The 13,389-nt window shown below is 47.6% G+C and overlaps 1 protein-coding gene and 1 long non-coding RNA gene across 2 annotated transcripts; both read left to right on the forward strand.

The window, feature by feature from the left end:
* The first annotated feature begins 1,869 nt into the window (after positions 1-1,869).
* Positions 1,870-5,059, forward strand: LOC149525894 (protein maestro-like). Its single transcript, XM_089776479.1, has 3 exons — positions 1,870-2,212; positions 3,210-3,392; positions 4,277-5,059. Exons 1-3 carry the CDS (start codon positions 2,024-2,026, stop codon positions 4,451-4,453), a joined length of 549 nt encoding a protein of 182 aa, XP_089632605.1. The 5' UTR covers positions 1,870-2,023; the 3' UTR covers positions 4,454-5,059.
* Positions 5,060-8,117: 3,058 nt separating this feature from the next.
* Positions 8,118-11,907, forward strand: LOC149525895 (uncharacterized). The gene is made up of 3 exons (XR_016348902.1): positions 8,118-8,427; positions 9,401-9,466; positions 11,561-11,907. It is a non-coding gene; the product is annotated as an uncharacterized LOC149525895 (long non-coding RNA).
* The last annotated feature ends 1,482 nt before the right edge of the window (positions 11,908-13,389 follow it).

Raw genomic sequence — 13,389 nt, forward strand, 5'->3', positions numbered from 1 at the left:
AATTAACTTTGTAGTGTAGACATACCCATACTTTTAACGTGAGAGTTTTTGCGTTAGAATATTTGCGCAACAGAGCGTCTACACTGGCATGTGCTGTTGCGCTAAGAGGCGCTTTTGTGCAAAATCATCCGTGCCAGTGTAGACGCTCTCTTGCGCAAGAAAGCTCCGATGGCCATTTTAGCCATTGGGCTTTCTTGCACAAGAAATTAATGTGGCCTGTCTACACTGGCCTCTTGCGCAAGAACAGTTGCACAGGAGGGCTTTTTCCTGAGCGGGAGCATCATAGTTTTTGCGCAAGAAGCACTGATTTTAGACATTAGAATGTCAGTGTTCTTGCGCAAGAACTCCCCGCCAGTGTAGACAGGCAGCTGCTTTTGCGCAAAATCATGCCAATGTAGATGTAGCCATAGAATTTGAGTTACTAGACCTTTTCTGACAATTCCTAGGGCTAATACTAACCAACAGCTCCTGATTTTGGTCTAGCTCAGCAAATCTTCTAAATGAATCTAGTGTCCTAATACTATAAAATAAGCAACATACAAATACATTAACATCTATCTTAGATTCTCATTAATGTAGAATAATAGATTCATAGAACATTCGAACTGGAAGGGATCTTGAGAGGTCTTCGAGTCCAATCCCCAGCCATCACGGCAGGACCAAGCACAGTCTAGATCATCCCTGACAGGTGTTTGTCTAACCTGCTCTTAAATATTTCTAGTGATTCAGATTCCACAACCTCCTGAGGCAATTTATTGCAGGGTTTAACCACCCTGACAGGCAGGACGTTTTTCCTGCTGTCCAACCTAAACCTCCCTTGATGTAATTTAAGCTCATTGCTTCTTATCCTATCCTTAGAGGCCAAGGAGAACAATTTTTCTCCATCTTCCTTAAAACATCCTTTTAGAAACTTGTATTATCTGAGTACTTCAAAACGATAATGTAGTATCTGAGTGCCTCAAAACTCTTTAAAAGTATGTATCCCTACAATACCCCTGTGAGGCAGGGAAACACTATTAGTCCCATTTTGCAAAGAGGAAACTGATGCACAGAAGGCCTAAGTGACTTGCCCAACATCATCTAGGAAGTCTTTGAGGGTGCAGGAAATTGAACTGGAACCTCCTAAGTCCTAGGCTGCTAACTACTGGAGCATCCTCCCTCTCCACAGCCTTGCTATAACGTCTGTGTCATATTTCACATTTACGCTAAGTCGCTATTTTAGAGGCTCATCTGGTGGTTCTAGGAATCTGTTTGTGCCCCAAAATCTTTCTACACCCCACCTAGGAAAGGAGTCACAAACGTGGGTTTTCAAGGTCTGCCTAGAGAGGCCTCATGAAAGCTGCCAGCTGGCTCAGATATATGGAGCTACAGGGCTTTATTAGGTCAGTTTCTTTCAGGAAGTGGAGGGCCGAGAAAGGATGCTATTCTCTGGCCAAACCAATTCACAGGGGTTTATTTCAGGCAGCATTTTCTGAAGCTGAATTTGCAGAGAGAGAGTCCTTACGAGCCTTAAACATATAATTTGAGGGAGAAACTGAAAGTGGCCCCATAGGAAGAACCCAAGGAAAAAGTAGCAATGAACTGAAATGAAGCAATGACTCGCTGCTATTTCTAGGTTGGAACCAAGAGTAGTGGGCAGGCCCAGGTTCCCCAGTGGCATAAACCCGATGAAGGGGACAGGGCTTATGGAGAGGTTGAACAAAGAACAGAATATAAAGGGTCCAGAGTTGGGGCTGAAGACCCTAGTGAGGGCAACAGGACCTAAAAGGCATTTGTTTGGACTTTGGGACTTGGCCAGAGGGCTGAGCCATGGAAGACTCACTAAGATCGACTGGCAGGATGCACCTGGGCGAGAAAAGGACTGTGGTATCAAATGCAGTCACTGAGAGGCTCTCAAGGGATGAGCAATCACCCATTATAGTGCCTAAAAGGAAAAATCCATGTTTTTAACACAGTACTCATTCATATAGAATAATAAATTACAGTGTATTACGTGTCTCCTCAAATTATATTCGCTATCTTAATGAACATATTAGAGCTAATGGACATGTTGATTTTATTTCAGCTAATGACTGATCCCATACTCAGGGAGAAGAAGTTGCTTAAGTGTGTCTTACACATCTTAGAAGAAAGGTTAGAGGACAACTACTGGATTGTCCGTCGAATGGCTGTAAGAGGCCTGGGAAATGTAGTCTATGGGGCACCTGAGAAGGTAAGATAGAATACTGAATACAATGCAGCATAACTAGAGAAACTAAAGGAAACAATTGCTCAGGATTTACAGAGGCCATGCACAATGCACTAGGCCAACTTCTGCTCTCTCATACCCCTGTAACCTCTTTGCAGTCAATACACAGCAGGTTGGTTCCCTTGGTAAGCTGGGCATAAGGAAACAATATGTACTTAATATGATCATATGTAAATGTATACTCCTAGGAATGAAGAGTGTAGGCCATACTTCCAAGATGAGAGATTCTATTCCAGGAAACAGAGACACTAAAAAACTCAAATCATGATAGATAATCAGCTGAACGTAAGCGCCCAGTACAAAGCTGTGACCAAAAGAGCTGAGGTGATCCTCGGAGGCATAGACAGAGGGATTCTGAATAAGAATAAAGAAGTTATTTTACCTCTGCTTATGGCACTGGTGTGAGAACTGTTAGAATACTATGTCAGGATCATGCCTGCAATTCAAGAAGGATTCTGATAAATTGGAGAAGAGTCACAAGAATTTTCAAAGGGCTAGAAAATGTGCCTTTAGATTCAATGGGGGGGAGGGGGGGAGGAATGAAGCTAAACTAATTCAGACTGATAGTAAGGCATACATTTTAATGGTAATTTTAATCATTGGAACCATTTACCAAGGGTTGTGGTGGGTTCTCTATCAGTAGCAACTTTAAAAACAAGATGGGCTGTTTTTCTAAAAGAGGTGCTCTAGTCAAACAGACATTATTTTGGGGAGGTTCTGTGTTGGGAAGGAGGTCACAATGGTCCCTTTTGGCCTTCAAATCTAAGTAATTAGAAATCTAATAGGATTACATAGGTGTAATATGGCACAGAGTTTGGCTTATTGTAGCTAGTACCTGATGTAAAATATAGCTATAGGTCACTAGGGGGCAGATGAAATTCCCACTGCTTCATAATTGCTAAAAAACATATTAGAAATGTGGTTAGTGGAAAGTGTTTTTTAATGTCATATGTCTGAACAGGTGAAAAAGTACAAGAAGTTTCTTCTGGAGACACTGATCAGGACTTTAGAAGAGACTTTCAGTTTTGAAATCATTATCGAATGCATGAAGGCACTGGCCAAAGTCCTGAAGGAGCTGAAAGGGAAGGACATAGGTTCTTCCTTCAGAGACCTCACCATACAGATCCGGAAGTACTTCGATAATGTACGTGAACAGAAGCCTTCAACCCCAGTTCAGCTGACATTGATGAGGCTCCATTTACAATGCATGATGTGTCCTCACTGGGCATTGTTCATGTCAGAATGAAGTGATTTTAGGCCTTAGGGAAGAGATGTGTTTTATGGCGGAGCAGAGAATTAAGAAAATGAGGATGCCATCCCTGCTCCTTCAGTCTCACCCTTCTGTTCATCTTTATTTCCAATGAGAATGGCAAAGGAAGTATGAATACTAGATTAGGTAGCTGCATAACAAGGAAAATGGGCATACAGGGTGTAATGGACTGTTTTGGGCCTGCTCCATACGATTTTTATGTCACCTGGTTGAAATTATTCCATTTTGCAGAGAAGTTTGAGATTTCAAATTTTGGTTTTGTTCCTATTTGGGGGACACACCCCCCAGCCCAAATTTCAAATCTCTTTGTGAAACAGTAATACTATTCTCAACCCAGCTCTACTGGGAGCCTTGCCTGAGGGCAGTCTACTGGCAGACTATGCTGGAGACAGGGAACCTGGAAGCACTGGGAATTAGAGGTGCCAGGGTACACATTTCCTGGCTCCTTGTCAGCCTGCCAAACAGGCTGTTCTGAAGGTGAGGGCCAGGAAGCCCAAGATCTCAGTTAGCCTGCTAGATGGGTCACCAAGAAGCTGACCAAGTACCCCTACTTGGCTTCTGGAAGAATTTTGTCAAAATTGAACTGTCTTCAAAGTATTTTGAAGAATCAACACATTTGGCCCAAACTTGATTAATTCCAGTTCTTCTAAACTTCTGTAGTTGGAATCACTCTACTCTAATGTAGAAGAGACAGCTGTGCTAGATACATGATGTGGTTATCTCTTCGTTACCAACCTGTGTGGCTTTCTTGGCTATAGAAGGACAACACTCTTCGTGCATTGGCCTTTGTCCTGTTTGGTATCCTGGCCGGCTCTGCAAAGAGAAAATGGAAGGACTATTTTGCCAAGCAGGTTAGACAGAGCTTGGTCACGCTTCTGCTGCACCTGCAAGATCCAAGCCCTGAAGTTTCAATGGTAAGAATGACAGTGACTTAAATACTAAGCAAAAAGAATCTTCCTCCTGTTGCCAGGGGAGCTCTGCTATTCCTTCCTGCAGTGGAGACCTAAATTCTTCCCTCAGTTCATTGCCCTCCTTTTGAGTCAATCCCAGACAGGCTGGTCCTTAGCAGCCAGGGTTGTCTCACTGGAGTTCAGGATAGGTCATGGGTCTGATCCCAAGAGTTCATTCCTGCCTATCTCTGCACCCCACGTTCCTGCCTCCCCACAACAGAGGAAAGATCACAGCTATGCCTAGTGAAGCAGCTTTCATAGCTACATCTGTTCTGAAAAAACATTGCTGCTATCTCCAGTTTTCAGTATTATAAAATCATAGAACCATAGGTTTGGAGGAGACCTCAGGAGGTCACTGAGTCCAACCTCCTGCCCAAAACAGGACCAGCCACAACTAAACAATCCCAGCCAGGGCTTTGTCAAGCTAGGACTTGAAAACTCTAGATTTAGAGGTTCCGTTGCCTCCCTAGGTAACCCATTCCAGTGCTTCACCACCTTCCTAGTAAAATAGTTTTTCCGACTATCCAACCTAGACCTCCCCCACTGTAACTTGAGACCATTGCTCCTCATTCAGTCATCTAGTACCACTGAGAACAGCCTCTCTCCATCCTCTTTGAAATCCCCCTTCAGGTAGTTAAAGCCTTCTATCAAAGCTCCCCTCACTCTTCTCTTCTGAAGACTAAATAATCCCAAATCCCTCAGCCTCTCCTTGTAAATCATGTGTTCCAGCCTCCTAATCATTTTTGTTGCCCTCCGTTGGACTTTCTCCAATGTATCAACATTTTTTAAGTAATGGGGTGCCCAGAATTGGATGCAATACTCCAGAAGTAGAATCCCTTTCCCCCTATTAAAGTCATGCTGGCATATTTTCTGTCTATTACTTCAGGGGAATCCCTTTTATTCTTGGGGTAGATGAGCAGTCAAGGACATGAGTTCCATTTGAATGAGCACAATACGTGTTATGGAACAATTCACTGGTGCAACCCTCTTTTTCAGGAGTGCAGAGCTACATTTCATCTCTGTGCCCCATTTTTGGGACTGAAGAGGCTCCAAACTATACTTAATGAGCATCTTAGTTGGAGAACCGAGCTGAACCCTGAGGAGCTCCAGATGGATATCTGCAGACACCTTGTGAGTGACCTATAGAATTATATGAGATTATTGACAGCATAGGCTTGTGATATAGAAGCAGGGGGAATGTGTGATGGGCAATGTAAGTATCTATGGGTATGTCTACGCTACAAAGTTAGTTTGAACTAACGGACGTTAGTTCGAACTAACTTTCATAGGCGCTACACTAGCGCTCCGTTAGTTTGAATTTAATTCGAACTAGCGGAGCGCTTAGTTCGAACTAGGTAATCCTCATTCCACGAGGATTAAGCCTAGTTCAAACTTACTAGTTCGAATTAAGGGCTGTGTAGCCCCTTAATGCGAACTAGTGGGAGGCTAGCCCTCCCCAGGTTTCCCTGGTGGCCACTCCGGCCAACACCAGGGAAACTCTATGCCCCCCTCCCGGCCCCGGACCCTTTAAAGGGGCACGGGATGGCTACGGTGCCCGTGCCAGGTGCAAGCCTGCCAGCACCCAGCCAGCAGACCCTGCACCTGGTGCGGATCGAGCCACCCACCCGATGCCCCCCAGCCCTCCCCCTCTTCCCGGGACCAGGCTGGCGGGTCCTGGGAGCTTGCCCGGGACCGCAAAAGGCGGGCTCCCTCCTGGGCTAGTGCGGACATCGTGGACCTCGTCCACGATCTCCGCACTAGGCACAGGAAGGTGGCCGGCTAGGGCAGGAGAGCTGCCAGCCTGGCCACCCAGGAGCAGGAGTGCATGAAAATCAAGGTGGTCCACTGAGACCCCACGACCCTGAGCCCTGAGCATACAATGGCCATCCTGGGTCAGACCAAAGGTTCATCTATCCCGTAGCCTGTCTGCCGACAGCGGCCAACCCTAGGGACCCTGGAGGGGATGGACCGAAGACAGTGACCAAGCCATTTGTCTCGTGCCATCCCTCTCCAGCCTTCCACAAACTTTGGGCAGGGACACCTCTCCTACCCCCTGGCTAATACCACTCCATGGACCCAACCTCCATGGCTTGATCTCACTTCCCTTTAAACTCTGTTCTAGTTGTAGCCTTCACAGCCTCCTGCAGCAAGGAGTTCCACAGGTTGACTCTGTGCTTTGTGAAGAACAACTTTCTGTTACTAGTTTGAAGCCTGTTACCCATTCCTTTCCTTTCGCCGATCATCCCCAGCTTTTCCCCAGCCTTTGCAACATGGCCCATTTTGTTTCCCTGTGACTTCATTATTTGCATTCTTCCATAACTATTAGGGAACAAGCCCTGTTTGACTAGAAAGATCAATGAATGGCAAAATACCAGAGAAATTTCAATACTCAAGTTTTCCTATACATTAATTTTCCTTTACATTTGTAATGAATATATTTTTCATCACTGTGTGTATGGATGTAATCCATGACAGACTGTTACCTGATGTCACCAGGCTGTGTTCAGGCAATCCCTGAGTTATAAACATCTGACTTAAAAACATCCATCCATACAAACAAGAGCTCACTTGTAGCCTTGGAGAACAGGCAGAAAGACACTTATCTCACTTCTCTTTAAACTCTGTTCTAGTTCTAGCCTTCACAGCCTCCTGCAGCAAGGAGTTCCACAGGTTGACTCTTTGCTTTGTGAAGAACAACTTTCTGTTACTAGTTTGAAGCCTGTTACCCATTCCTTTCCTTTGGTGTCCTCTAGTCCTTCTTTATGGGAACTAATGAAGAACTTTTCTGTATGCACCCTCTCCACCCAACTCCTGGTTTTAGAGACCTCTATCCTGTCCCCCCTCCGTCTCCTCTTTTCTAAGCTGAACAGTCCCAGTCTCTTTAGCCTCTCTTCATATGAGACCTGTTCCCAACCCCTGATCATTTTAGTTGCCCTCCCCTCTGCCACCCTCTCTCTTCCCCTCTCCCACCCGCTTTTCCCAGTCTCCCCCAGTTTTGTTCAATAAAGACAGATTCCATTTTTGAACACAATTGTCCTTTATTTTGTACATCAAGAAGAGGGGCTAGGGAAGGGTAAGGGGAAGGAGTTGAGGGAGGAATGGGGTACGCGCCCCTGATGGGGAGGACTGGGCTGGCTCTGCGGGCTTTTGGGGTGGAAGCTCTCCTGCAGCCCCCCAATTGCCCCATCTCCCCAGATGGCAGGCTGCGGCAAGTGCAGCCGGTCTGATGGCCAAGTGCTGTGATGTGCCCAGTGTGGGTACTCCGGGCACTCCAAGCCAAGACTGCTTTGCAAGCGGGGCACCCCTGAGAACTGTCTGTCCGGGGTGGGGGTTGGGACCCTTTAAACACAGCCCTCGGCTAGCCTGAGAGAGCATCGCCACGCTCTAAGTCCTCCTCTGATGCCCTGCCGGCACTGCTTCCGGCCATCCTTAAGCCCGGTTCAGGGTCCACTTAATGTGGACATGCTAGTTCGAATTAGTAAAATGCTAATTCGAACTAGTTTTTTAGTCTAGATCCGTTAGTTTGAATTAGCTTAGTTCGAATTAAGTAATTCGAACTAAGTTAGTTCGAATTAACGTTGTAGTGTAGACGTACCCTATTAGAGTGGGATACAGGACTGAGGGTGAGAGGAATGTAAATCTGCCATAGATTCCCACTTTCCCCACTTCTACACAGCCTCCTGTCCTTTCTTCTATTTACTTGTTTAAATTAAAAAAAAAGTCTGAGTGAATCCAATAACTGACAGCAGTGGCAAGAGGAACACAGACTGTTTACTTGTGGTTTGTAAAGGCATGTGTTGGCAGTCAAAGGGCATTTCTAGCCAGAGAGAGCTCATGTGTCCCTGATTTTCTCTAGGCCAAAGAGAAGGCTGAGCTACTGGAGAACTTTTACAAAAGCACCATCAGATACTTCCGCAGCAGCTGGGAAGAGATCCGGGCAGCTGCAGCCAAGTTAGCTGGTGAGAGAAAGTGTGCCGTGTCCCTTTTGGTATTCCCTTTGAGGTAGACAGAAAAAGTCCCTGTGTGCAGCACTGAGCTACTATTAATCTCTCCGTGCTGTGACTTCTCATGCATAAATGGAGATGTTAATGTTCTCCTACTTCTTCAGTGTGGTGTTAGGAGGAATTTGTAATTTGCAATTGAATGCTTTGAGATGGCGCAGTCATTTAGTAGCAGAGGCTGGCACACTGTCACGTAGGGTATGTTTATTCTCCGATCAAACTAGTGTGCTAAAAATAGAGTAGCTGTGGCAGGAGTAGCAGGAGGGGTTAACTATTCCAAGGATGAGCCCATCCAAACCCAAAAGTCTGTTCTCAAGGTGGCTAGCTCCTCCGACTGCTTCTGTCATCTTACCTGCACTCTATTTTTAGTAGTCAGAGTTAGTGTGGACTCAAACTATAGACCTAAGCTCAGTGTTGTTCACTGTTCCTTACTGGTGCTTCATCACTGGGAGGTAGGCAGCCCACCGCCACACAGTGCCTGCTGTTGCAGGTTCCTGATTGCCTTGCCCAGGAAGCACTAGATTCCTCCCCTTTGGCCCTGTGCCATCCTTTCCTTAGCACACCCATGCAAGCCAGGCAAGCATTGTGGCCTAATTAATTTATCCAGGTGAGATCCTTGCTTAGTACGCACTTATTCCTGGCCCCAGCCCCTTTGTTCACACCACTAGATTAATACACTATCCTAGTATATCTCCAATAACTGACAGCAGTGGCAAGAGGAACATAGATTGTTTAAAGCAAATGAGGTTTTATGTAAACATTCTTAATTTTTTTCTCTTATTCTCTTCAGTGTGGACGCTAAACTTTTCTAGTATTGTCTTGCCTACAGCTCACCTTAGACTCACAATAGAAGCCAAAGGGCCAATGTTATCACCTTGCACTTAACAAGAGAAGGTTTTTTATTGATGTTTATTTTACACTGCTTATTTAGGCATCATCCTGGAACATACGGACACCAAGAATATGAAATGGCTGGACATGGAACATCTGTTGACCTGTAAGTAACAAATACAGGTGAAATCCTATTCATTAGTGAGTTATAAAGAAATTTAGCTGACAAGCAAGCAGTAACTGATACCACAGGTGTGAAGTGCATCAGCCACACATCAAAGGACAGATTCAGCTTTAGTCTGCTCTGAAAGAGGTACGTCTACACTACAGCGTTAATTCAAGTTAACTTAATTCGAAATAGTTAATTTGAAATAAGCTAATTCGAATTATGCATCTATACACAAAACCTATTTCAAAATAGCATTTTGTTATTTTGAAATAGCGCGTCCACACTGAGTGGACCCTGAACCGAAGTTCAGGCTGGCCGGAACCAGTGCTGGCAGGGCATCAGGTTAGGACATAGTGTGTGGGGCTGCTGCCTCAGGCTAACTGAGCTCCGTGCTTCACGGGACCCTACCCCCACCCCGAACAGACAGTTCTTGGGTTCCCTGCTCGCTTGTCTACCCCGATGAGGGACAGCAAAGCAGTCCTGTCTTGGAGTGCCCTGAGTGCCTGCACTCGGGACACCACAGCGCTCGGCCACATGGAGCCAGAGCTGCCCCTGGGCACACCGGTGCGTCTCGTAGTGTTGTTGCCATCAGCCCAGCTGCACTTGCTGCAGGCTACCGTCCGGGGAGTCCATCGGGGGGCTGTCAGGATCCAGGAGGCCCTGCAGGAGAGTGTCCACCCCGAGGAGCCCTCAGAGCCACCCCGGTCCTCCCCACCATGGGCTCGTGCCCCATTCCTCCCTCACGTCCATCTACTTACTCCTCCCTAGCCTCCCTTCCTGATGTCAAATAAAAGACATGTATGTTCAAAAATAGAAACTGGGTTTATTGAACAACAGGGTGAACCTCTGGGGAGACTGGGAAAAGGAGGTGGGAGAGAGGAATAGAGTGGGTGGGAGAGGGGAGGGTGAAACCTGGGAGGAGGAAGTTGGAAGGGAGAAGCAAAGGGAAGAAAGGAGAAGGGAAGATCAGGGCCCAAGGTTGGGGGTCTCACCGCACCAACTTGATTGTCATGCAAACCTGCTCCTGGGTTCGCATGTGGCCTTTGGTGGCCAGGCTGGCAGCTATCCTGCCATTGACGGCCGTGTTCCTCTGTCTAGTGCGGAGATCATGGATGCTGGGGCATCCCTCCCAAACCTGAATAAGGTCCATGATCTCCACCCTGGACCAGGAAGGCACCCGCCTTCTCCAGCCCCTGTCAGGCTCCTGGGTGCTGGCAGACTGCTCCTGAGGAGCAGTGGAGGGTTGGCTGCCAGTGCCTTGCTGGCTCACGTTTTGTGGCTACTGGCTCAGGGGCCCCGGTGGCCACTGCTGGCTCTTGGCTGGTAGGCTTGGATCTGGCACGGGCCAGGGTCTATTCCTTTAATGGCTCTGGGGCCAGGGGGAGAGGAGAGGAAGTTTTCCTGGTTGTGCCCAGAGTGGCCACCAGGGCTCCCTGGGAAGGGCTGGAGGCCCCCTATTTTGAATTAATTGTCTACACAGCACTTAATTTGAAATAGCTATTTCAAATTTGGTGTTACTCCTCGTAGAATGAGGTTTACCAAATTTGAATGAAGCGCTCTGCTATTTCGAATTAATTTCGAAATAGCGGTTTGCATGTATAGATGCTATTAAAGTTAATTCAAAATAACAGCTGTTATTTTGAATTAACTTTGTGGTGTAGACGTACCTGGAGGAAACTGCAGCCAGTGTGATATAAGTCAGTGCATCTCCTGGCTATCCTGGCAATGCCTCTTCCCAACCTGTGTGATCCACTCTTTGGGCTCCATCGGCTCCCTGGGAGCCACTTTTTGCTACCCCAAACTCCACACCATCAGATTTATTTCTGTCAGGAGATGTAAAATAACTTAAAAGCAGAAGCTATTGAGTCAATGGAGCACCTTCCAATTGGATGAGTTTCTGGTAGGGTCAGGGTCTCCCCTCTCCCCCCTCCTCCATCTCAGTTTGGAGCTTGGAAGGATCCCAATGGAGGAACCTAAATCTTTGTTTGTACAGAGAGCTGCTGTAGCTTGGTACTCACTGGTACTAAATCTCCAGCTACTGCAGGCATAGGTGACTATATGAAAAGTGAGTCATATTCTCTGTAATTCCAGCTCTCCAGGTCCTACAGAATGACCCAAGTCCCATTGTCCAGCTGGTGGCAACTCAGGTCCTAAGAGACATCTGACCTGGATGAGTGCTCGGGGAATGAAGCACAGACAAATAGAACGAAGAGCTCCTGCTACCTTGTCACATCCATTGCTTCAGTGGGGATTTCTGGAGAACAATGTGCTCTGTCTGTGCCAGCTTCTGTTTCAGCTTGGTGGTATGCGGCCAGCTACAGTGACTGAACGATATATCTGCTAGCTCTCTATGGGGTAAGGGAGTAGTATAAGGGCCCTACCATCAATCAAACATTAGCTCTGCCCCCTGAATCCGGAAGTCCCCCCCCCCCCCGACTCCCCGGAAGTCCCTTCTCCCTTGTCACCGGCAGTCCCGCCCCTGGAGGGTAGTACATCCGGGTCGAGAGGGACAGGTGACCGGAAGTAAAAAGGATGTCATGTGACCCCCGTTAGGCCCGTCCCCTGTCACCAGAAGTCCCGCCCTTGGGGGTAATACATCCGGGGTCAAGAGGGGCAGGTGACCGGAAGTAAGGGGTGTCATGTGACCCCTCTAAGGACTTGCCCCACCTCCCTCTACCAATCAGGAAGGGCTTTCCCCGTAGGACCGCCCCGCGAACCGCTTTGACCAATGGGGGGGCAATTCCGGGACCGGATGACCCGCCCAGAAGTGGGTCATGTGACCCCTCTAAGAACTCACTCCACCTCCCTCCACCAATCAGGAGGGTTTTTTTCCCTGTAGGACCGCCTCGTGAACTGCTTTGACCAATCGGGGGGCAGTTCCGGGACCGGATGACCCGCCCAGCAGTGGGTTGTGTGACCCCTCTAAGAACTCACCCTCCCTCCCTCTACCAATCAGGAAGGTTTTTTTCCCTGTAGGACCGCCCCACAAATCGCTTTCACCATTCGGGGGGTGCAGTTCTGGGACCCGTTGACCAGACCGGAAGCTGGTCGTGTGACCCCTCTAAGAGCTTCCCGTGACACCCTCTGTCAATCAGAGCATAGCACTTCCCCATAAGTTCTAGCGCCACACAAAAGAGGCCATCTTGTTCCAAGAGCGCGTGTTTCAGAGAGCGTGCAAACGCTGAGCGGAAACATGGACTCCTTCACCACCCCCACCAGAAGTTTGGAGTTTGTTTTGGTGACGAGGGCCTTCCACCACATGAGAAGAAAGCGCCACATCAGCAACAGTTCCGAGGACAAGGGAGAGGCGAAAAGGGGCCCTTTGCCCCCTCTGCTATTGGATACACCAGTATCATCCTTGGCGTTCTCTTCAATGCTTTGTATCAGTATTGAGCAAAAACAAGGTGGGCCCGGTTCGTCTTCCTCGTCCGATGCAATGCTGTCCCGGGTCTGACGGTCAGCTAGAAAGGCATCATCAAGCTGTCAAAAGATTGCCAGAAAGAAATAATGTAAGACGCTCTGGTCATTTTTTTTTTAAAGTTTTCAAAATCCCGGTTTCCTAACTCCATGATGCCCCAACTTCGATCTTTCATTTACCTATTTGGCTTCTTTTCCATGTGTCTTGTCCGACTCCTGGGAGCCATGGGCACCTTCTTCCTCCAGGCCATCTAGCTTGTCTGGCTGCATCGTGAGCGGTTGGGTTTCGGCGTCAGATATTGGTGTATCCATCAGCGGCTGGGCCAAAGGGCTCCCTTCAACTTCTCCTTCCTCCTCGGAACTGTCGCTGATGTAGCGCTTTCTTCTCGGCACCAAAACAAAGTTGGTGAAAGAAGCCATGTTTCCGCTCAGCGTTTGCACGCTCTCTGAAACACGCGCTCTTGGAACAAGAGGGCCTCTTTTGTGTGGTGCTAGAACTTACG

Source organism: Pelodiscus sinensis, chromosome 1, assembly GCF_052426305.1.
Source record: "Pelodiscus sinensis isolate ZL-2025 chromosome 1, ASM5242630v1, whole genome shotgun sequence".
NCBI lineage: Eukaryota > Metazoa > Chordata > Testudines > Trionychidae > Pelodiscus > Pelodiscus sinensis.

What these genes read in the sequence shown, in the direction of transcription:
- LOC149525894 (XM_089776479.1), top strand. Translation starts at nt 2,024, where the DNA reads ATGAACATATTAGAGCTAATGGACATGTTGATTTTATTTCAGCTAATG. An exon ending in TCTATGGGGCACCTGAGAAG is followed by an intron (nt 2,213 to 3,209) that starts GTAAGATAGAAT and finishes ATGTCTGAACAG; the next exon opens with GTGAAAAAGTACAAGAAGTT. An exon ending in TCCGGAAGTACTTCGATAAT is followed by an intron (nt 3,393 to 4,276) that starts GTACGTGAACAG and finishes TCTTGGCTATAG; the next exon opens with AAGGACAACACTCTTCGTGC.